This window comes from Hemitrygon akajei, chromosome 2, assembly GCF_048418815.1.
Source record: "Hemitrygon akajei chromosome 2, sHemAka1.3, whole genome shotgun sequence".
NCBI lineage: Eukaryota > Metazoa > Chordata > Chondrichthyes > Myliobatiformes > Dasyatidae > Hemitrygon > Hemitrygon akajei.
In genome coordinates, this window is record NC_133125.1 from 134,037,836 (window position 1) to 134,064,120 (window position 26,285).

A 26,285-nucleotide genomic window follows, 5' to 3' on the forward strand; every position below is an offset into this window, starting at 1 on the left:
GCCAAAAATAAAAAAATTCATGACAAATGGCACTGATAATATGACATGCCCTTGCGTGTCTGCTGCATACTAATGGTGATTTAGATTTACAAGGATGTTGCCTGGGTTGGGGAGTGTACCTTATGGGAACAGGTTGAGTGTACTTGGCCTCTTCTCCTTGGAGTGACAAGAGGATGAGAGATGACCTGTTAGAGGTGTATAAGATAATGAGGGGCATTGACCGTGTGGATAGCCAGAGGCTTTTTGCCAGGGCTGAAATGGCTAACATGAGGGGGCATAGTCTTAAGGTGCTTGGAAATAGGTACTGAGGGGTTGTCAGGGGTAAATTTTTCACACAGAGTGGTGGGTGTGTGGAGTGCACTGCTGGCCATGGTGGTGGAAGCGGATACAATAGGGTCTTTTAAGAGCTTCTTAAATAGATACATGGAGCTTAGAAAAACAGAGGGCTATGCACTAGGGAAATTCTAGGCAGTCTGTAGAGTAGATTACATGGTCAGCACAACACAGTGAGCTGAAGAGCCTGTAATGTGCTGAAAATTTCTATATTCTATGTTCATACTCTTAGTACCAGCCCCTGTATGTAAAGCCTCCTGTGGATAGTGTCACTCTGACAAATTACTGTTTCCTACTTACTGCTCTTCAAATTGGTGCATTTTCTGACTTGAAAACGTCAAGTTTGCTGTCTGTGTACTTCCGCTAGTAGTACAGCACTCTGTCAGTGCAGTACTATTCCACAATTACCCATCTGACCGTGCGGAAATCTCTCAGGACAGTCCCTGTGACAATGCAACACACTTTCAGAACTACCCCTTCAGGTATAGCAAAGATTTATGAGACTTGCCACTTTTAATGGAATCCAAGCAAATTATTAAAAAAAAACAGGTCTTTTATTATTGTTCTTCTGTGTCAAATGAAGTTAATAGAAATTTTGCTATGGCACTGGACATTTTGTCAATCACTTCCATACAAGACTGTAGCTTAGTGTACTGCCCACTTTCCAAGTTCCCTCCATGGGTGATTTTTCTTTTAACTTCCTTTTGATGGTGTACAGACAGTAGATGGAATTGTTCTCATTATAAGCACGACAAGAGGACACCTGAATGATTCTAAAATCTGGGTCAGTTTCTATCTACTGTCTGTTTCTGATTTATGGCAATGCAGCTATATGGAACTATGTTCTGACACAGGATCCACTGGAAACACTGAACAAAATTGTGATTACTTGTATTAGATGTGTGTTAATTCAAGAGTTTTACAACAGGTCTGTTGAACCCTGGTAAATGGGGTCTTTGCAAGCTATGGCATGAGCTGATAGATTGTATGCTAATAGTGGAACTTAAAACCATTCCTAAAAGTTGTTAGTCTTCGTTGTGATTTTAATTTTGCTCACTTGGGTTAGTGTTAACCAAGGCTATCAATCACAGTTAATGCAGGTCTGCAGCCGGAGGTATTGCCTGTTTGAATTCCACATGTGTGCTGGGTAAATTTCAATGCCTGTGAGCTGGAAACGTCTGACTTGCCCTTCTTAGTGTACAAACCAGATCAGATCAGCTTATCGTCACATACGCCAGGGTGTATTGAAGTTCCTTGCTCCCGTGAAGCTCAAGAAAGTAAACAGTATCCATGGCAATAATAAATAGAACAAAGAATACAGTGACAAATGTGAGGACAGCAGAATGGTGTGATGATACTGTAGTAGTGTCGTTTGAGGTAGTGCAGAAATAAATGATAAACTGACAATAATGGAATCCAGTTTGTGATTCTAAGAATATGGCAGCACAACTCTAAAGGTGTGTGGAAGGGTTGATTGGCTCAGATTTCTTATAGCAGTGGGGGGGAGCTGTTCTTGTGTCTCGCCAACACACACAAATGCAGGAGGGACTCAGCAAGTCATACAGCACCTGTCAATGTTTTGGGCCGAGACCCTTCTTCAAGGTCTTCAAACTCTTGTATCTTCTCCCAGAGGACAGGAGAGAAATGGGAATGGCCGGAATGCCAGGCATCCTTCTTGTTAACTGTAGCTTTCCTGCAGCAATCCACTGTGAATATTTTTCCACAGGTTTGGTGTGGTTGCTGTTCCTAAGAAAGCCTTCCCTGGCATTAAGCAGTGGGGTTGCATATAATGTACTTCCTGACTCTCTCCTCTGCTTGTCAGTACCTCACTGATAGTTTCAACGGTTGATCTAATAACGTTGTGAGTTATTGGCACCAAATCTCTAGCTCAGTCCAGTCTAATCCATTTCCACATGATCATAAGATATAGGAGTAGAATTTGGCTATTTGGCCCATTTAGTATGCTCCACTATTTCATGGTTGATCCATTTTCCCTCTCGGCCCCAATGTCCTGCTTTCTCCAAGTATCCCTTCATGCCTTGACTAATCAAGAATCTATGAAACTCTGCCTAAAAATTACCCAATGCCTTGGCCTTCACAGCTGATTATGGTAACAAATTTCACTGCCTCACCGGTCTCTGGCTAAAGTAATTCATCCTCATCTCCTTTCTTAAAGGATGTCCTCCTATTCTAAGGCTGTGTCTTGTGGTCCTTGACTCCCCCACCATAGGAAATATCCTCTCCACATCAACCCTATCAGGCCGCTTCATCATTTGATATGCTTCAATGAGGTCACCACTCACTCTTCTGAATTCCAGTGAGTGCAGGCACAGAGTCATCAAATACTCTTCATTATGACAAGCCTTTCAATCCCAGAATCATTTTTGTGAACCTTCTTTGAACTCTCTCCAATGTCAGCACATCCCTTCTTATATAAGGGACTCAAAACTGCTCACGATACTCCAAGTGAGACCTCAGCAGTACTTTATAAAGCCTCAACATTAAGTCCTTGCTCCTGTAATCCACTTCTGAAATAACAGCCGGCAGCTGATATTCTATCAGCAACTTTTTTAATAAATTGAAGAAAAACTTCTTGCTTATGATCAGGGATTGCATCCTCTTCTCAATAAAGATTAATTCAATCTTTTCTGTGGTTATGTACTTATTTACTGTTTTCCAAATTTGCAGCTAAATAAAATTTGCTTTGATTTTCCAAATGAAGTGATATTAACTCTCAAACCAGTTGAATTGAATAAACTATGCGAATCATACTGAGTGTAAAGTCTCTAAGGTATGGGAGTGAACACTGTTGAGCAGTATCAGTGTGTCAGTTACATAATACAGACTGACAGCTTCACAATGTGGAATGATCTATATATAATACATTCAAAATGCCGGTGAAACTCTGCAGGTCAGGGAGCAGCTATGCAGAGGAATAGAGTCGATGTTTCAGGCAGAGACCCCTCATCCAGAGTGCAATGGAGGGGTGGGGGAGAAGCTAGAGTTAGAAAGGGGGTTTGCTTCAAAGATCTCTGTCATTACTCACTGGCTGCTATTCATCAATTATATGGAATCTGCAAACAGACGCTTCAAAATAGGTTTTATTTATTATTGACGTGCACAGAGAGCAAAATGTGTCATTGCGAACATTCCATGAAGATAACAGTCTTTTTTTCTGAAAATCGTTATTTACCATGTCCCTCTTGCGAGTGGAATTGTCACCATATATTTGGGGAATTTATCTGCTTTCAGGCTGCCTTGAGTTAAAAGAGGAGACAATCGAGAATCTCCTTGCGGCCGCCTGTCTACTCCAGCTCTCCCAGGTTGTGGAGGTGTGCTGTCATTTTCTGATGAAGTTGCTCCATCCGTCAAACTGCTTGGGTATCCGAGCTTTTGCAGATGCTCAAGGCTGCACTGAGTTAATGAAGGTCGCTCACAACTACACAATGGTAAGGTGACAAGGATGTTTTATTTTCAATTACTTTGCTACATCGTGTGCTTGCCCTGCATGTGTCCTGTCCTATATGAAATGATTCTTTTTCACCACAGCTGTCAGTGCTGTGGCCAACTAGTCTTTTTCTACTAGGCAAGTAAATGGAAACGTTGATAAAGATTGCATTCGCAGACAGGCCTTTTGACTTTTGTTAAGAAATGTTACGCAGGGAGGGATAAATCAATCTCATAGCTCTTAACAGGAATTAGGACAGGGTCAGTGGATCAAATGGTCATCTCTGAATTGCAAATTTCAATGGTGTACAGAGCTGACATATCAAAGCTCCATCTCGAAAGCTAATATTTGTTAATTAACTTTGTTATATGTTTAATAGTTTTAAATGGTGTCCTAGGTGTTTGTGTTGATCATGATGAGATTATGTTCAGTTTCCTTTAAACCGCTAAAAATATGGAAATTCGTATTGATAGCAAGCCGTTTAATACTCACCAGAGTTTTTCAATAGTTCAGAATTTCAAACAAGTTTCCCAAGTTGATGAAGCAGAATTAAATAAATATAATCATTATTCCCCCAGTATCTCTGCAGTTTTATGCCCTGTGTGGTTGAACTGTGTAGGCTACAAGAACCTTTCCCTTCAGCAAACAAAGCTGAGTCAATTGATCACTGCCACTCTCAGTAGCCTGGTTATTGAATTTGGGGTGAGTGGAATTAGTTTAGGAAGAGGTTTTCTTGTTTCTGATTGCTGTCTGGAGAAATCGTATTCACAATGTTATGACTTACTGAGGTTCTGTTGACTGAAATCTCCAAATCTCTGATGGGAACCAAGCGATATATCGATGGTGCAGGGAAAATTGTTTTGTGGTCGAGGATCAGCCATAATCTAGATCGATGTTAAAGCAGACACAAGGGCTCAATAACTTGTTCCTGCTCAAATGCCTTACCTTCTTAACTTAATCATTACAAGCTTACTTCCCTCAGTAGAGATGGGGAGAAGAGAGCTTTGAGCACCATCCAACATATACTTAGTTGGTAAACTTTTTTTTTTGTCTAGCAAATTCAAATACCTCAGTTTAAGTTACATAGAACCCAAATTTCACTCATAAATAGGGGAGGGGAGTTACATAGTTTTTGTTTGTGTGTCTTTGAATAAAAGTCTGGGATTTTGCCATTGCTTTCTCAGTTGTGTGAAGAGATTATTCATAATCTTTCATCCAAATTGTTTTCACAAGAATCTAGTTCTCTCCAAATAAAGTGATTTAGTTTGGAGTTTCAGAAACAGATGGATTAAAATAAATAATGCTGGGTTAATTAATCATTCTAAGGATCTGAACAATGTCAGAATCATATCCAGAGATACACAAGATCAGGCACAAACTGTTTTTAAACAGGTAGTTTAATATTTGATTGTAAATTCCAACATACTTTCATACAGTTTATGACAATGTGATTAACTTTGAAAGGTTAAAAAAGAGAGATGATCATTAGCATTCTATAAACTCAGGGCATTCAAATGTGCTTTCCAGTCATTATTTGAAGTGTACTCACTATTATAATGTAGAATATTGTATTCATTACACTACTCATTGTCGCTCGTTGTCATAAACTGTACATGAGTGTTAGAATTTACAATCAAATATTAAACTACCAGATTTCACAATTAGCAATATGAAAATAATCATTTTAATAATGTAAGCCTTAAGGCATCAGATTGAACTCACTCCCTGCTCTTTGAAAATTACAACTAAATCTTTTCCCTGTCTAGGTCAGCATCACCGACAGTTCAGCACCTACTCTGAACTGTACCATAGAGTCACACAGCATGGAATCAGGCCTATGGACCTTATCCCTGCTGACCAAAGTGCCCAATCTAAGCTCATCCCGTTTGCCTGAGTTTGGCCTATATCACTCAAAATATTTCTGATCCATGGACCTGTCTTTTAAATGTTTATTGCATTTGCCTCAGCGCTTTCTCCGGCAGCTTCTTCCAAATACTTACCACTCTCTGATGGAAAATGGTTGGCCTTTTGGTTTCAATTCAATCATTTCCCTCCCACCCTCAATCTGTGCCACCTCATTATTGATTCCACAATGCAGATTGTATGCATTCACTGTATCCATGCCTCTTCAGATTTTATACACGTCTAGAAGATCACCCCTCAGTTTTCTATGCTCCTAGCCTACTCAACCTCTTGCTATTGTCCAACATCCTTTTATATTGTTTCTGTACTCTCTCCAGCTTATTGCATCTTTCTTATATCAGGGTGAACAAAATGAACATAATACTCCATGTATGGCCTCATCCATGTACAACTGTAACATTACATCCCAATTTGATCCTTTCTAGCTGATCAAGTTCTGCTTGCAATTTTTGATAACTGGAATATACCATAAGGCACATGAACACCATTCGGCCCATTGAGTCTGATCCACCATTTGAACTTGGCTGATTTATTTTCTCTCTGAAACCCATTCTCCTGTCTTCTCCTTGTAGCCCCTGACAGCCATACTAATCAAGAACCTATCAACCACCACTTTAAATATACCCAGTGACTTGGCCTCTACAGCTGACTATGGCAATAAATTCCACAGATTCACCACCCTCTAGGTAAAGAAATTCCTCATCCTTTCACTTCCAAAGAAATGTCCTATTCTGAGGCTCTGCTCTTTGGTCCCAGTCTCTCACACTATTGGAATCATCCCCTCTACACTTACTCTACCTAGGCCTTTCAATATTGATTAGGTTTCACTGATATCTCCCACATTCATCTAAACTCTAATGAGTATGGGCCCAGAGCCATACTACTCTTCTCATATGTTAACCTGCTCATTCCCGAGGCATTTTCATAAACATCCTCTGGATCCTCTCCATTTCCAGCACAACCTCTCTTAAAACTGCTCAGAATACTCCAAATATGGTCTGACCAATACCTCATAAAGGCTCAGCAGTACATCTTGCTTTTATATTCTAATTCTCTTGAGATGAATGTGAACATTTCATTTGTCTTTGTTAAAACTGACTCAACCTGCAAGTTAACCTTCAGGGAATTCTGCATTAGGACTCCCAAATCCCTTTGAACCTTCAATTTCTGAATTCATTCCCAGTTTTGAAAAAAAAGTCGATGCCTTTATTGCTTCTCCAAAGGTACTTGAGAATACACCTCACTATACTTCAGTCACTCACTGCTTCAGCTGAAAATTTCTACCTGCTTCAAAAGGGCATCAAGCATACTGGAGCTCAGGAAGAGCAGGGTGAGCTGGCTGAATGACTATCGTCCAGTAACACTGTGATAAATTGCTTTGAGAGGTTGGTCATGGCTAAAATTAACTCCTGCCTAAACAAGAACCTAGATCTGCTGCAGTTTGCCTAGTTCCACAATAGGAGTGATCTCACTGACTCTCCACTCGGCCTTGGACCACATAAACAACAGCAATCTACGTTAGGCTGTTGTTTATTGATTACAGTCCAGCATTCAACACCAACATCCCCTCAGTACTCAACAGAGCTTCAAAACCTGGGCCTCTGTACCTTGCTGTACAGTTGGATCCATGACTTGTTCATTGAGAGACCATAGTCAGTGTGATTGGAAATAACATCTCCTTGCTGACAATCAACCCAGGCACACTTCAAGAAGAATTAACCTGTTGCTCTATTCTCTCCACCCCCATGTCTGTGTAGCTAGGTATAACAAATTCCATCTATTAATTCACCAATAACACAATCATTGTTGGCAGAATCTCAGATGTTGACAAGGAGGCATGTAGGGTTGAGATAGATGAGCAGGTTGAGCGGTGTTGCAACAACAGCCTTGCACTCAACATTAGCAGAACCACAGAATTGATTGAGGACTTCAGGGAGGGGACACCAAGGAATGCATACCAGTCCTCATTAAAGAGTCAGCTGTGCAAAGGGTGAGCATTTTCAAGTTCCTGGATGTCAACATCATTGAAGATCAATCCTGGGCCCAACATATTGATAAAATTACAAACAAAGCACAGTGTGGCTCTATTTCATTAGGAGTTTAAGGAGATTGGTTGTGTCATCAAAAAACTCCAGCGTATTTCTAGAGATATACCTTGAAGAGCATTCTAACTGGTTGCATCACCATCTGGTATGGAGATGCCAATACACAGGATCGGAGAAAAGCTATATAAGGTTGCAAACTCAGCCAGTTCCATCATGCACACTAACCACTAACCTCCCCAACATTAAGGACTTCAAAATGTCATGCCTCAAAAAGCAGTATTCATCATTAAAGACCCTCACCACCCAGGACATGCCCTCTTCTCATTATTACCATCTGTGAGGAGGCAGAAGAGCTGGGAAGCACACATTCAATGTTTTAGAAACAACTTCCCCTCCACCATCAGATTTCTGAGCAGTCCACAAATCCATGAACATTACACCTCACTGTTGTGCTCTTCTTTTTTACTACTTGTTTATTTTTTATATTTATAATGTTTTTATGTATTACATTGTACTGCAGCTGCAAAACAACACATTTCACAACACTTCCCTGCATCTTTCTTCCCCCCCAAAAAAAATCCAACAGATTTGCCAGACTAGATTTCTCTTGAGGAAACCATGCTAACTTTGGCCTACTTTTTCATATGCCTCCAATTACCCTGAATTCTCAACCTTTTTAATGAAGATAATGTTGGCATTTCTGTGTGATGTATCAACCAATAAACTACTGATGCAAAGTTTGTTGAGTGTACTGAATGACCCATGAAAATCTCGTTGCTTTTTACAGCCTTCAGTTCAGCCTTTTAACCTTCAGGAATAATCAGAGTTTGTACAGAAAGCCAAACATAATCATTTCATATTCCTTGCCCTTCAGAATCTCTTCTTTTTATGATGAATTACTCTGGCACACACTCCTTTTGGAATTTGTAAGGTGGGATTTGGGATTGAACAAATAAAGCACAAACATTGGATCAATCTTAGCACGTTGCACCAAAATTTTCCATGAAATAGATCTGTACAACAGAACACCATGGTAATGTAGTGATTAGTGCAATGCCACTACACGTTGGGATGCTGGAGTTTGGAGTTCAATTCCACTGACCTCGGAAAGGAGTTTGTATGTACTCCCTGTGAATACATGGGTTTCGGTGCAGTTTCATCCCACATTCCAAAAACATACTGGTTCGCAAGTTAATTGGTTATTGTAAAATGTCCTGTGATTGGGCTAGTGTTAAATTAATGTGTAGGTAGTGGCATGGTTTGGAGGGGCAAAAGAGCCTCTTCCACACTGTAACACTAAATAAAATAAAACAAAATATGAATATCATCTCAACTGGAGACATGGTGCAATGTAAGGGAATAGATTTTCTCATTAAAGTAGTTATATTGATCTGCAGAGATCTGGATGACCACTAAATTGACTTCAGCATCTGGACATTAAAACATTATCTCTGCATCCAAAAATAGAATACACCAAAAAATGTAGTAAGGTGTAATTGTAGTGCACAACACTCTCCTGGAATAGCTTTCCATGATGAAAAATACAGATACAAAATTTTTATGCAAACCATAAAACGTAATGAAATAGAAATTGAAAAATGTCCCATCTGTTTAGCGGAGATATTGCTGAATTTATTAATACTGTAAAATGTATTAAGGTTCCATACCATAAAAATGGTGAATCTCATTATATATGTTAATAAATAGACTTATGCAATAAATGTGTCAGCATATATGAATGAGTAATGGGTTTTTGCCCGTGAAGGTGATACGTGTGAAGATCAGTGGTGTTCTGATAATGTTTAAGAATATCTGCAGAAATTATCTGGATGGGAAAGTAACACCAACATCTAAGAAAAAAAATGTTTTACTATCTTCAGCCATGCACAATGCTGATGATCTACTGTACAGTACTGATCACTACCCTCTAGTATATACTCGCAGTTGGCATCTCTTGAGAACTGCATAGATACAGAACCTTCAAACCTGTCTTACAAAATTCCTCTGGTAGGTTTTGAATCAATATTAGCATCTACTGTCTAGACATTATCTCCATTCCTGAGGCCACAATGTACTCTGAGCTCTCTCATGTATAGGCCACACTGCCCAACACTAGATTTTTGAAACATTGTGTTAGCTGTAAGGTCCTTGGGAGCACTTTCCAAACACCAGAAGGTACCATGGTCATCTGTACAAATAATAGCACGCAAGTATAAACACCATGGGACCACGCAGCCATCATACCGCTCAGGAAGAAGATGCATTCTGTCTCCTAGAGATGAACGTACTTTGGCACGAAAAGTGCAAATTAATCCCAGAACAACAGCAAAGGACCTTGTGAAGATGCTGGAGGAAACAGGTAGACAAGTATCTATATCCACAGTAAAACGAGTCCTATATCAACATAACCTGAAAGACTGTTCAGCAAGGAAGAAACCACTGCTCCAAAACTGCCATAAAAAAGCCAGACTGCAGTTTGCAAGTGTACATAGGGACAAAGATCTTGCTTTTTGGAGAAATGTACTCTGGTCTGATTAAACAAAAATTAAACTGTTTGGCCATAATGACCATTGTTATGTTTGGAGGAGAAAGGGTGAGGCTTGCAAGCATAAGAACACCATCCCAACTGTGAAGCATGGGGGTGAGCATCATGTTGTGGGGGTGCTTTGCTGCAGGTGGGTCTGGTGCACTTCACAAAATAGATGGCATCATGAGGAAGGAAAATTATATGGATATATTGAAGCAACATCTCAAGGCATCAGCCAGGAAGTTAAAGCTTGGTTGCAAATGGGTCTTCCAAATGGACAATAACCCCAAGCATACCTTCAAAGTTGTGGCAAAATTGCTTAAGGACAACAAAGTCAAGGTATTGGAGTGGCCATCACACAGCCCTGACCTCAATCCAATAGAAGAATTGTCAGCAGAACTGAAAAAGCATGTGCAAGCAAGATGGCCTACAAACCTGATTCAGTTACACCAGTTCTGTCTGGAGAAATGGAACAAAATTCCAGCAACTTATTGTGAGAAGCTTGTGGAAGGCTACCCAAAATGTTTGACCCAAGTTAAACATTTTAAAAGCAATGCCACCAAATACTAACAAAGTGTATGTAAACTTCTGACCCACTGGGAAAGTGATGAAAGAAATAAAAGCTGAAATAAATCATTCTCTCTACTATTATTCTGACATTTCACATACTCAAGATAAAGTAGTGATCCTAACTGACCTAAGACAGGGAATGTTTTCTCGGATTAAATGTCAGGAATTGTGAAAAACTGAGTTTAAATGTATTTGGCTAAGGTGTATGTAAACTTCTGACTTCAACTGTACATTCCATCATACCTTATAAGAATGAGATATAGGTTCAATCATGAAGGACCAAGAATCATTGTAATTTCTCAAAGTAAAACCATTTGGGTACGGATTGAAGCCATTCAATAAGATTGTGGTATTCTATATCTTAACTGCATATACCCATTTTTTTGTTCTTTAAAGCCTTTCGTTAATATGCCTAATCTTCTGAAATGTTTAATTGGTCCCAAGCTTTAATAGATTTCATGGAGGTTAGGGTTCCAGAGCTTCATGGCATATTAATGTGGAGAAATGCTGCCTGCCAGCACCCATGAATACCCATATTCTATTTTAAGGTGATGTACTCCTCTTAAGTTCCCTCAGGCAAAGAAAATAGTTTCTCACAATACTTATTATTTTGAATTCTCAGTGTAATTGCCTTTTAATCATATCGATTTGAGAAAATAGAAACCTGTCCTATTATGCCTGTCCTCATAAATCTCACTTTGAGAATTCATGTAAGACTGAGCTTCTCTCGAGAGGAAACACCTTGTGTGAAAAAAATCTACCATTCCGAGATGGTTATTATAATATTTGTTTCCTTGTCTTAGTCTGGATTCTCCATTCTTTGTTCATTGATTACTCCCAGACAAACTTCATAAAGATATCTGAATGAATAAGATTTCAATATTCTTTTGATCAATTATTAATTTCAGCTTCTGGAATTAACTTAGGCCTCCATACACTCTGGTAGTTCTTTCTGCAACTACACCATAAGCATTACTATATAAGAGATCACTGCAGGTTTAAGTTAATGCAGGTTTAGCCAACAGTAAAGGGACAATCAATGTCAATTAAAAACACTTACTTAGTTGTTTAAGGATTATGTCACTTGGGCTGATAATCCAAATAATGTGAATTTAAATTTGATGATGGAATCAAAAAAAAGATTTACAAATATCTCTTGGTCAGTAAAACATCAGCTCTTAGCAACTCCAGCTTAACTGTTACTATAGCTGTTATGGAAACGTGATTCATAAACTGCCCTCTAAATTATATTGGAAGCCGTTAAATCAATGAGACTGCAAAATTGTATGAAGCATGTTATAAGATAATTTTTCCTGTAATATCCATAATCTCAAGTGTGAAAGGAAGAAATAATAAATGACTAACTATGTTTTGTTAAAATCTCACAGCATCTCTTTCAATAACTCAACCAGAAACTGTTTGTTTTTAAACATGCATTCTCGAGCAGATATGACCATCAACAGAGTTCTAATAAGGTGGACTTGATAACTCAAAATCTTCAGGCCATTAAGATAAATTATTGGTAATTAAAACACTGATACTGTGACCAGGTATTTAGTCTTCTGCAATGTTAAAATTGGGAAAGTCACTGCTATGAGTAGAGGAATGTCAGCACCTCATGATTCTCTCCAGTTACCTGATTGATAATATTAGGTGTAAAAAAATAAGTCATAGTGTCGTACAACAAGCCTTTTGGTCCATCCTATTAACCATTAATATAGCTATCTGTACTAATCTAATTTGTTAACAGATATTTTATGATCTGCTGTGCCTTGGTGATTAATTGTTATGTGGATATGAACTCCATCACCTTCTTAAGTAATGGGAAAGCTGCCATTCAGGAATGTAATGCCTCACCCTGTCACAGATACTCCCTTTGTCCTGTTCAACACTCCAAACCCCTTCTGCCACTTAGCACTAACTTGTTTTCCTACTATTCCATTTCTGATGGATGGTCTTTGACCTGGAATGTTAACTCTGTTTTACTCTTTATAGGTGCTGCCTATCCTGCTGAGTGTTTCCAAAAATTTCTGTTTTGATTTCAGATTTCCAGAATCTGCAGTATTTTGATTTTCAATGTATCATCATTCTCAGTTTTCAATTGTTCAGTGTCAATATTGTGTGTTTGAGTTAACTCCTTGTCCGTTTTATGTTTTCCTTTTCCCTAAAGTGAGTTTGTTAACATCCAGTTAACAAGATGACATTTACATCACAGTGGGGCTGGAAGTTTCCACTGAGGTTCGATGGAACTACAACCAGAGGTCATGGGCTGAGGGTAAAAGATGAAAAATTTAAGGGGAACATGAGGGGAAACTTCCTCACTCAGAGGACCATGGGAGTGTGAAACAAGCTGCCAGCACAAGTGGTGGGTCCATGAGAGCTCGATTTAAACATTTAAGAGAAGTTTGGATAGGTACATGGATGGTAGGGGTTTGGAGGGCTATGATCCCAGTGCAGTTTGATGGGAGTAGGCAGCTTAAATAGTTTGGCATGGACTAGATGAGCCAAAGAGTCTGTTTCTGTGTTGTACTTTTCTATAACATTATGATTCTAATTAGGGCAGGCTCCTGAAATTCCAAATAACAAATATAACAAAAACAGAATGCCAGGGGTTCCCAAGCATTCTTATGACATGGGCCCTTACCATTAACCAAGGGGTCCATGGACTGCAGGTTTGGAACCCTTGCACTAAACAGTGTGTCATGCTTTCCTTGACAGATACCCTATTCACCACCTTAATCGTTCACTTCTTCCACCGCCAGCGATTGGTAGCTGCAGTAGAGACCATCTGGAAAACTTCACTGTAGTCATTCACCCCAGACATTTTAGCAACACCATTCAAGCACATTCTGCATTAGGAAGGACATGGGCAGCAGCTGCAGAGGAGCACCACTCACTGCAAGTTCCCATCCAGGTCTCACAGTCTCCTGACTTAGAAATGTATCACCATTGCCTCATGGTCACTGGGTCTAAAACCTGGATCTCCTCACCCAACACACTTCACAATGATCTTCACCATATGGGATCCAATGGTTCTGGAAGGAGATTCACCCATATTTACCCTACTGAGGGCAATAAATACTAGCTTAAGCTCAAGGGAATAAAATAAATACTTTTTTGCGTGTCTGAGGCTTCTCATCCGTTTGTCTACTTCATTTCGTGAACCAATATGATTTTCACAGGGTCCTACAATTAATGATTAATGGATCTGTACAATGTATAACATTTCAAATCATAGTGCAGATTCAAATGGAAAAGAAAAACCTATTCACAGCTCCTCCAAGATTACACATGAAAGGTATCCTCGTATTAAACTCTTGGATAGGTTCTATTTGAACAGGTCTTGTAGTCCGAATGGTGCCAAATATGAATCTCACAGCAATAAAGGGACATGACTGCTGGAATTCTGGAGTTTAATGAAATGATCAGAAGGTCATTCACTATTTGACTATGGAAGTTTAATATTTCAACTGGCATTTAAATAACTTTTGAGGTTTCTTTTTAATATACTGTAAAATATCAAATGCATTTCTGCAATCCAACTTTATTACTTTTACGTGAGATCTGCTTCTATATTATAATGCCATTTTATCTAAGGTGCATTCTGTTTTGGCGGTTTTATATGCCACAAGCTAAATGGTTCTGGTCACACTCTCTGCCCTCGAGGAAAGGAAACCTTCTGGAATCATTTCGCAACAGGACCATTTTCCGTGCTGCTGGGTGAGCTGTAACGTTGCACTTCCACATCCCTATTATAACCCACGCAAAGGACTTTCTTCCTTCTTTCTCTTGAAGCCTAGTTTCATGCCCTACAGGCTTTGGTCACACTGAAGCATTCATTTCTGTTTAATGTGAATAGTTTTTTTTCTCCCAATCAGTCTCTTCCATAAAGCCTGTAACAAGATCCAATGCAACCACAAGTTCAATTCCTGCCGCTGCCTGTAAGGAGTTTGTACATTCTCCCTGTGAACGTACAGGTTTCCTTCAAGTGCTCTGGTTTCCTCCCACAGTCTAAAACCATACCAACTGGCAGGTTAATTGGTCATTGTAACTTGTCCCTTGATTAGTTTAGGTTTAAATTAGGGGATTGCTGGGCTGAACGGTTCAAAGGGCCAGAAGGGCCTATTCCATGCTGTACTTCAATAAATGAATAAATAATACTTAGAATCAAAATTGTTTACTGTCATATGTAAAAATAGATGTATGCACAAATGCAATGAAAAACTTAGAGACATCATTATCGCAGGCACATAACATTAGAGGCATAGCAATCAGAAGAAAGAAAAACATGAACATAAATTACACAAAATTATACAGGAAAGAACACAATTAGTAAAAATGGTCACTTGTAGTAAACACTGTTCATAGTGTTGGTGTACAGAGTTTGAAATTAGTTATTCAGGTTGGTTCAGAAACCCTATTGTTGACAGCATAGGCAAATCAAAATGAAAAGAAACTTGTTCCAAGTCCAAACACAAGGAAGTCTGCAGATGCTAGAAATCTAAAGCAACACACACAATTTGCTGGAAGAAGTCAACTGGTCAGGGAACATCTACGGAAAAGAATAAATAGTTGACATTTCAGCTGAGATCCTTCTTCAGGACGGAGAAGGAAGGGGGAAGATGCCAGAATAACAAGGTTGAGGGAGAGGAAAGAGTCTAGCTGGAAGGTGATAGGTGAAGCCTGGTGGGTGGGAAAGGTCAATGGCTGGAGAAGAAAGAATCTGCTAGGAGAGGAAAGTGGGCAATAGGAGGAAGAGAAGGAGGGGACACAGGGGGAAGTAATAGGCAGGTGAAAGGAAGTAAAAGGTCTGAGTGGGGAATAGAGGGGGAGGGGAGAATTTGTTCACTGGAAGGAGAACCCCTGATTCATGCCATCAGTTTGGGGGGCACCCAGATTAAATGTATGGTGTTGCTCTTCCTCCCTGCAGAGGCCATGGATCAACACATTGGAATGAGAATGGGAATTGGAATTAAAATATTTGGCCACCAGGAAGTTCCTCTTGTGGCAAATGGTGCGGAGGTGCTCGACGAAGCAGTCTCCCAATTTACAACAGTTCTCACCAAGGTAGAGGAAGCACTGGACAGAATAAGTCCTACTAAATTGTGTAGTTTCATAGTCTGTTTGTGCAGTACTGGTATAGTCTAGCTACCCACAGTCCTGTCCAGATTGGGAAAACTACTCTTTCATATTCAGCAGTGAGATCTTATCAATCATGCCTTTTTAAACTCCTTTTATTGCTGTAAAATGCAGACCTTGCACAATTCAAATTGTTCAGAGAAAACCTATCTAAAACCACAATATGATTCTTATTTTTATAATGTGTAATCCGACGGGAGGTATAAATTAAAGTCTTCCTCCTTTTTAATCTAGGCCTCATATGGAGCCAGTGATCATTAATGGAGAATGTGTGGAGCAGGTTAAGACCTACAAGTATCTGGGAGTACAGTTAGACGAGAAGCTAGACTGGACTGCCAACACAGATGCCTTGTGCAGGAAGGCACAGAGTCGACTGTACTTCCTAAGAAGGTTGGCGTCATTCAATGTCTGTAGTGAGATGCTGAAGATGTTCTATAGGTCAGTTGTGGAGAGCGCCCTCTTCTTTGTGGTGGCGTGTTGGGGAGGAAGCATTAAGAAGAGGGACGCCTCACGTCTTAATAAGCTGGTAGGGAAGGCGGGCTCTGTCGTGGGCAAAGTACTGGAGGGTTTAACATCGGTAGCTGAGCGAAGGGCGCTGAGTAGGCTATGGTCAATTATGGATAACTCTGAACATCCTCTACATAGCACCATCCAGAGACAGAGAAGCAGTTTCAGCGACAGGTTACTATCGATGCAATGCTCCTCAGACAGGATGAAGAGGTCAATACTCCCCAATGCCATTAGGCTATACAATTCTACCGCCAGGACTTAAGAACTTTTTAAAAGCTATTATTAATGCTTTTTGAGATAGTGACTTAGATGCATATCATATTTTTTACTGAGTTAAATATTGTATGTAATTAGTTTTGCTACAACAAGTGTATGGGACATTGGAAAAAAAAAAGTTGAATTTCCCCATGGGGATGAATAAAGTATCTATCTATCTATCTATCTATCTATCTATCTATCTAATCTACACCACAAACTAAGGATACATCCACACTACACCGGATAAATCCATAACTGAAGCTTTTACTCTTCGTTTTTACCCTCCGTCCATACTAAAACGGCGTTTTCATCCCCCAAAACCAGAGCTTTTCAGAAACGCTTTCCAAGGTGGGTATTTTTGAAAACGCTGCTCAGGCAGATCAGTGTGGATGGGGTAACCGGAGACTTTTGAAAACGCTGTCAGACGGCAGCACGCTATTTCATTGTTTTCTTGAACACAACCTAACAATTTCAGAACAGGCGGCAACAAGACTGAAGTCAGAAGAGTTAGAAATGTACTCACCAAATACTTTGACCCATAACTTACTGAATAAATAAGTATACTGTACGCACTTTGCCCTGTTTTCTGTCCTTGCTCATATGAAGGTGATTTACCTATTTATGCAAGTACTTCTCTGACAATAGATATGTAACAGCCTAATGTAACATTGTATGGAAATACAAAATAACACTGATGCAGACATGTTTTATACATTTAACAAGGTGCTTTATTAATGCAACAGAGTTAGTCAGTTATTCAATGTTTGTCGTCAGCCGGGTCAATCTGTCCGTGAACTCCCTGTCGGTTGCCGCCGTACGCTCCAGTATTTGTTTTGTTTTAGTTTTAAGTTCTCCTATGCGTGAGCCAACAGCTGTCTGTCATTTTAAGTTTTTCTAGTCTGTAACTAAACAAACGCGCACTTTTATGGCGCGATTCGACACCAAACATGTCGTTTGTTTTCGGTAGATGTGTCCTGCGCATGCGCAGCAGGAGGAGATTCACCAAAATCTCCGTTTCAGTGCAGATAGAGATATTTTCATAAACACATAGTGTGGACGCCTATCGTTTTTATGCGAAACCGGCGTTTTCAAAATTATCCGGTCTAGTGTGGATGTAGCCTAAGATGCTGCACAGGATGCTGGCCTACTGTATTAGCTATTAAATTGTTGCAGATTCATGCAAAACTGTAGTAAATCAGTTTAAAGCATAAAGTATAATAAAAATATAATAACATTTGATATGTTTTTATATAAAAGAACAGAACTATTATTAATTAAAACACTTAATATCTTATTCCATTAACAATAACAAAATCCCTCCCCCTCAATGCTTGCATTGGGCTTCATTATAACATCGAAGGAAGACTCAAGTTAAAGAAGATGAGAATTAGAGTAGATTGGTAAATTGAAATATCAACAGGAAGCTCAGGGTTACTCTTGTGGGTGGACCATAGGTGCACAGGTACTGATCTGTGTTTGGTTTCTCCAATGTAAATGAAGCCAACATCATGAATGTTTCCCCTTACCCATCATCTAGAAGAGATAAATGCCAAAAATACATACCACCAGGCTAAATCCTGCATTTTTAAGACTATTGAACAAGCCCTCAGTATGATAATACAGACTCTTAACCTCACTATCCACATTGTGCCATTATAACTTTACATCTGCCTGCACTGTATTTTCTCTGCAACTATAGCACTTTATTTTGTATTTTGTTATTGCTTTCCCTTGCACTATCTCAATGCACTGATGTGATGAAATGATCTGAATGGATCATTTTCTGTTTTCCACTGAAAGCAATTGAGCTAGTGCTCCAGGCACACACATCTGAGGCTGAGGTTATGGTGCAGTGCTGAGGGACTGCTGCTTTGATGAAAGTGTCACTCTTTCAAAAAACCAAGACCCTATTTGGCCTTTTAAAGTATTTTCATGTATTATTGACTCATGACCAAGAAGGAGGCATTTCAGCCCATTGTGATAAGCCATTATTTAGTGAAATCCCATCAACCACTATGCCCAGCTACTTACCTGTATCCTATAGATCTCCCATGGCCATTAACTCTCCCAAGATTCTCTGGACTTTCAAATCCTAGAGGCAATTTAAAGTAACTGAAAGTAATTTAAATTCACCTCTCACTGGTCTCAAGTTGAGGTGTTCTATTACACATGATGTTAGCTAGCTGGTGGTGTAGTGGCATCAACACCGGACTTCAAGGTGAATTATCCCAGGTTCAAATTTGGTCAGCTCCTTGTACTTTTTTCCATCAATGCTGGGTTGAGTGTTGAGCTTGCAACTTGGATTCATAAAAATTGACAAAAGCTAAGGAAATGGCAAAAAAAAAATAAATGGCTGATGGTCCTGATGGGCCACAAGGTGCAAAATGGAACAACAACCAATTAGCCATTGGGAAGTCATCTCTCACAAGTCTCTTAAAGTTTTCAGAAGAGGTAACAAACAGAATTGATGAATGTGTGATAGAGGACATCATTACATAGTCCTTAACAATGCCTTTGAAAAAGTCCCACCTGACAGACTAATGTGGAAGGTTAGATTTCATGGGGTCCCGGGAGAGCTAGGTGAGTGGATGTGAGTGGTTTGATGGAAGGAAGCGGAAGGTGATGGTAATGGTTGGTTTTCAAACTGGAGTCCCATGACCAGTGGTGTGCCTCAAGGTTGGTGTTGGGCCCACTGTTATTTATCATTTGTATAACTGATTTTGGAGGAGAATGGTTAGTAAGTTTTGCAGGTGACACAAAAAAAATAGGTGGCTTGTAGGCAATGAAGAAGGTTATCAAAAATTACAGGAGGATTGTGATCAGCTTGGTAAGTGTCCTAAATGATGGCAAATGGCATTCAATTCAATTCAGCGAAGTATGAGATCTTGCATTTTGGGAAGTCATATAGCTTTGCATTTTTCTTTCATCCATGTGCTTATCTAAGATTCTCTAAAATGTTCCTAATGTATCTCCCTCTACTATCAATTCTGGTAGCCACAACCTTCTAGGAACCCACCACTCTCTGTGTAAACAGTCTACATCTGACATCCTCCCTATACTTTCCTCCAATCACTTTAAAATTATGCCATCTCGTATTTGCTCATCACCATCTTCTCAAGGGCAATGAGGGATGGTCAAATAAATGCTGCCTCTGTCTGTGGAGCCCACATCAGCTGAATGAATGCAAGGTATTATCTATCAGTAACCACATTGATGAGTTTGCCCCCCCTTTTTATTAGCAGGTTAGTTAGAGTTAGTTGTGCTGGACCCAAATGGTTAAGTAGACTCAATACCTGTGGCCAATTCCAGCCTAGACACTCTCCCTGACATTCTATAAGTATTGGGTATCTGATGAGGTGGAGCAGCCTCTGAACAATAAGCAGGCCTTAGGTTTTAGATGTCAAAGCCCTATGTCTCCGCACTCACAAAAGCCTTGATTGCATTTAAAGGCTCACCATTGACAGATTAGTTTTTAAGAATTTCAACTTGTGTTTCCTTCCAAACAATGACAGATTTCAATGGAAACAATTATAATACTGATAAATACATTAAAAACATACATTAATGGTAGGGTTCTGTGAGTGTTGTGGAACTGAAGGACCCAAAAGTACAAGTATGTTAGTCATGGAAATGATAGACAAAGTGATGAAGTAGGCTTTTGGCAAGCTCGCCGTCACCAGTCAGTGTACTGAGTTGAGGTGTTATATTGCAGTTATACAAGATGTTAGCCAGCCAGTGGTGTAGTTGCATCTGGACCGGACATTGAGTTGAGTGGTCCCGATTTCGAATCCGACTGGCTCCTTGCTCACTTTCCATCTGTGCTGGGTGGAGTATCAAACTAGTAACTTTGGCCTTGGTAAAAAAAGACAAATGCTAAAGAAATGGCAAGGTTGCTGCCTGATGTGCCACAAAGCACAAGAGGAACAACAACAAATCAAGGTGTTAGCGAGACCACACTTGGAGAACTGTGTTTAGTTTGGTCACCTTGTTCTAGGAAGGATGCTATTAAGCTGGAAAGAGTGCAAAGAAGATTTAGAAGAACGCTGCCAAGACTCGAGGGGCTGAGTTATAGGGAGAGACTAAGACAATAAAACATAGGAAATTAAGTGGTGAATGTTGAACTGTTACATAAAGTTGTGTACGGTGTAGATAGTCTGACTGTAAGCAATCTTTGTTTTCTGGGGAAGTGAACCATAGGTTTACGTTTTAAGAAAAACCAGTAAAAGATTTAAAAAGGAGCTGAGGGGCAATTTCCTCGCACAGAGGGTGGTGCATGTATTGAATGAGAATGTGGTTGAGACAGGTTCAATAATTTTTAAAAGACAGTACATGGATAGAGAGATATGAAGGCAATAGGGACTAGCTTAGATGGACATTTTGGTAGGCATAGATGAGTTGGGCTGAAGAGCCTTTTTCTCTACTGTCTTACTCTATGATTCTATAACATGCTAAAAGAACTTCAGTGGTTATCTGCGCTTACTTCCTCCAAAGGGAGAGTGATGTCCTTCAGATAAATGGATTCTTCTCCTGAAGGGTGTCCTCTGGTTTATGCTGAGGATCCAGGTACGAAGTGCATGTGGTCCTCTGTCCACTTCTCTGTCACTGGGTTAGTGGTGACACTGTTGTGATTTTAAAACGGAGTCATTTTGACTTCTGACCTCCAGCTTGCCTTAGACTTATCCGATAGGCTGAGCTTATGCAGAAGGCCATTGGCTGTGAGTTCACTTCAAGTCATTGTGAAACCTTTCACTGTAGGGGATACAGTGACTGGGACAGATACATTAAAGAGGAGTTCCTGCAAGGGATAGAGATGAAAGAATATGGTGGGTGACTGAAACCAGGTGGGGTGATATCAGGCCAGAACAGAATTGTGTGTATGTCCTTTTGTTTGCAATAATTACTCTCACTTTGCTGTATTGTTGCAAATGGAAGAACTTGCAACAGATCAATGGATACGCCATACTGAATCTGACATGTTGGGTAAATTTCATCACTTTTAATCAACAGTTCAACATGATACCTGGCGCCCACAATTATATTATTACCAATCTGACTGAAGGAAGTCCTGAAGAAGGGTCTTGGTCTGAAACGTCAACAATCTATTCTTTTCCATAGATGCAGGCTGACCTCCTGAGTTCCTCCAGCATTGTGTGTGTGTTGACTGAACAGCCAATCGCATATTCTCATGATCAACCAGAAAGAAAAAATAATCTTTTTGCATTGTTAAGTCAAAACTGAAATGCCCCCGCTCACAAATAAAACTGGAAATAACATTTCTTAATAGCACCTTTTTAGCACAATTAAAAACAAGTTTAATCCAGTTTTGAGGCAAAAAATGTTCAATATTTTACAGTATTTGTGATAGAATGGCAATCTACAGATATTTTTTATTGATGCAGAGTTTGTTGAGACCAATTATAGGTTAGCATTTCTTGATGCCTTACTTAGACATTGTTCCAATAGTACAACTATTTCACAAACAGGTAAGCAAATCTCTCCATTCTGATGGTGAAATTACTTCTGCCCTCTGGGGAAATGCTGAATCATGGACATGTATTCAGCATTAACTCATTAAACTACACGTGTACCATCAATGGCTGTTTAGCACACTAATTAGACATGCTGTTAGCTCACTGACATTATATTGCAAAATTGCTAGAATTATTTTCTAATATATTACTAGATGTTAATTAAACAAGGAAAGTAACTCCTCCTTCAAACTTGTCTGTCGAAGAATGCTAAATTGTGCTGACATTAAAGCACTTGGATAGGGAAGCAGTTATCAGCTCATTATCTCGACACACACAGAATTCACTTCTTCCACCTCCAAGTGTGTTTGTACAGATTTGACTAGTTCAGCCTGGAAGTCAACAGAAACTGTGCTGAGATGCTTCAACTAAAGTGTACGCCAGTCACTTTAATATTGCTCCTTGATCTCGTTCCCCGTACAGTATACATTACTTTTTGATGCAAAATAAATTAATTGTAACATTTTTCTTGTATAAAAACAGCAAAGAAAATTAAAGTAAATAAATTGTGGGGGTAATGTTGATACTGCAAGTTGGAAAAAAAAATCAGCTGTCAGATCCTTATTTAGCTATTTTGCAGCTCTTTTCTCAGCACACTGCCATACAAAGCTGGTCCCAAGTTAACTCTTTGTGGCTAATAGTTAAAAGGGATAAGACCATAAGATATAGAAGCAGAGTTAGGCTATTTGGCCTAATGACCCTGCTCTGCCATTTCATCATAGCTGATCCAATTTTCCCTCTCAGTCCTAATCTCATGCCTCTCCCCGTATTCCTTCAGGCCCTGACCAATCAAAAGTCTATCAACCTCTGCCTTAAATATGCAGAAAGACTTGACATCTACAGCTGCTTATGACAAAGAACCCCACAGATCCACCACTCTCTGGTTAACGAAGCTCCTCCTTATTTCCATTCTAAAAGGATGCCCCCCTGGAACTACCTCTTCTGGTCTTAGATTCTCCCACCATAGGAAATATCTTTTCCACATCCATTCTATCAAGGCCTTTCACCATTGGATAGGTTTCATTGAGGTCAACCCGTGTTCTTCAGAATTCTCATGAATATGGGCCCAAAGCCATTCAATCCTGGAAACATTTTCCTGAACCTCATTTGAACCCTCTCCAGTTTCAGCATATCCTTTCTAAGGTAAGGGGCCCAAAACTGCTCACAATACTCCAAGTGAGGCCTCACCAGTGCTTCACAAAGTCTCAAAATTACATTCTTGCTTTAATATTCTAGTCCTCTTGGAAGGAATGCTAGCATTTTATTTGCCTTCCTTACCACATACTCAACCTGCAAATTAACCTTTAGGGATTCCTGCACCACAACTCCCAACTCCCTTTGTGCCTCAGTTTTTTGTATGTTCTCTTCATATAGAAAATAGTCAGCCCTTTCATTTTTTCTACCAACATGCATGACCATACACTTCCTGACATTGTATTTCATTTGCCATTTCTTTGGCAATCTTCTAATCTGTCTAAGTCATCTGGAGCCTCTTCACTTCCTCAAAACTACCTGTCCCTCCACCTATCTTCATGTCGTCTGCAAACTTTGCAACAAAGCCATCAACTCCATCACCAAAACCATTGACAGGTAATGTAAAAAGAATAGGTCCCAACAGAGACCCCTGTGGAACACCACCAGCCACCAGCAGTCAACCAGAAAAGGCTCTCTTTTTTCCCACTCTTTGCCTCCTGTCAATCAGCCATTGCTTTATCCATGCTAGAATCTTTCCTGGAATACCACGGGCTCATAGTTTGTTAAGCAGCCTCATGTGTGGCACTTTGTCAAAAGCCTTCTGGAAATCCAAAATCCATCATCAACTGATTCTTCTTTGTCTATCCTTCTTTTTTGTTTCTTCAGAGAATTCCAACAGCTGTATCAGGTAAGATTTTCCCTGGAGGAAACCATGCTAAGTAGGGCCTAATTTATCATGTGCCTCCAAGCACCCTGAGACCTCATCCTTGTTAATTGTCTTGAACAACTTCACAACCATTGAAGTCAGTCTACCTGGCCTATAACTTCCTTTCTTGTGCCACTCTCCCCTTTTGAAGAGCAAGGGACATTTGCAATTTTCTTGCCTTCCATAACATTTCCTGAATCTAGTGATTCTTGAAAGATCTCTTTCAAGGTCTCCACAATCTCTTCAGCCATCTCTTTAAGAACTCTCAAGAACTCGAAAACTCATATGCTCAGTATCATCCACTTATTTATTTATTTATTTATTTAATGAATGCTATTATTTATTTTAGAAACATCGAAACATAGAAAACCTACAGCACAATACAGGCACTTCACCTCCACCACGGTCACTAGCAGCTCATTCCATGCACTCACCACTCTCTGCATAAAAAACACCCCAGGTATCTCTTCTGTACCTAATTCCAAGCACCTTAAAACTGTGCCCTCTCGTGCTAGCCATTTCAGTCCTGGGGAAAAGCCTCTGACTAATCACACGATCAATGCTTCTCATCTTGTACACCTCTATCAGGTCACCTCTCATCCTCCATCTCTCCAAGGAGAAAAGGCCAAAATAACTCAATCTATTCTCATAAGGCATGCTCCCCAATCAGGCAACATCCTTGTAAATCTCCTCTGCACCCTTTCTATGGCTTCCACATCCTTCCTGTAGTGAGGTGACCAGAACTGAGCATAGTGCTCCAAGTGAGGTCAGACCAGGATCCTATATAAATGCAACATTACCTCTCTGCTCCTAAACTCTTGCTCTTCACAAACTTGTAGAATGCCTTGGGTTTTCCTTAATCCTGTTCACCAAAGCCTTCTCATGGCCCCTTCTGGCTCTCCTAATTTCATTCTTAATCTCCTTCCTGCTAGCCTCATAATCTACTAGATCTCTATTACCTAGCTTTTTTTATCCTTTCATAAGCTTATCTTTTCTTCTTGACTAGATTTACAACAGCCTTTGTAGACCACATTTCCTGTACCCTCCCATCCATTCCCTGTCCCATTGCAATGCACCTATGCAGAACTCCACGCAAATATCCCCTGAACATTTGCCATATTTCTTCCAGATATTTCCCTGAGAACGTCTGTTCCCAATTTATGCTTCCAAATTCCTGCCTGATAGCCTCATAGGTCCCCTTACACCAATTGAACATTTTCCTAACTTGTCTGTTCCTATCCCACTCCAATGCTATAGTAAAGGAGATAGAATTGTGATCACTATCTCAAAAATGCTCTCCCATTGAGAGATCTGACACCTGACCAGGTTCATTTCCCAATACCAAATCAAGTACAGCCTCTCCTCTTGTAGGTTTATCTGTATATTGTGTCAAGAAACCTTCCTGAACACACCTAACAAATTCCACCCCATCTAAACCCCTCACTTTAGGGAGAGCTGATAAAACCTGAGGTATGAGCATAGCCAAGCACACTCACTTCACAATTGCTAGGATATTTTGTACTATTCTACTGGTGTTTAGTATTGTGGCTTTCTGGAGATTTACAGAGATAGTGCTGTATAGCCCTAAATTTTTCAATAATAGCAGTTGTAGACAGTACAGGACAATGTACACTGTTCATGTTCCATAGTCTTTCAATGCACTATTTTAATTCAGCATATTTCTGGTGTTTTTCACTTATTGATTTCTATTTGTTACATGTATTTGAAATGGCTATATCTATTAAGTAAATTTTTCTTGCTTGTTTATCCTGTATTATTATATCCCATTAGTTATTATAGATTTTGCTATCTGTAATAATGGATCATTTGCAATATAATTTGTGGGATCTGACCTAAAAACTGGATCAGGCTTGTATTTATAGTAAGGTATGATTTCTTTTATGAGTTTGTGTTTTAAAGCAAGACTTTGGTCTTTGCCACTTGATTGTGCCTGTGTAAGTAATCAGACTGAGTTAAATTGCTGGAGGTTCCTGTAATGTGTTGCATTGTTTCTTCTTCTTCTTCTTCTTTTTATTCTTCTTATTCTTATTATTTTATTTGCACAGATTGCCTTTTGCATATTGGTTCCCTGTCAGTCTTTGTT

At 39.6% G+C, this 26,285-nt stretch overlaps 1 protein-coding gene across 2 annotated transcripts in view; it reads left to right on the plus strand.

The window, feature by feature from the left end:
* LOC140715792 (kelch-like protein 1) overlaps positions 1-26,285 on the plus strand; it is a 401,409-nt gene that overhangs the window by 233,487 nt on the left and 141,637 nt on the right. For both annotated transcript variants that reach the window (XM_073028187.1, XM_073028195.1), the window contains one exon: positions 3,586-3,782. In XM_073028187.1, the coding sequence (XP_072884288.1) occupies positions 3,586-3,782 (197 nt within the window). The remainder of the gene's footprint in view (positions 1-3,585; positions 3,783-26,285) is intronic.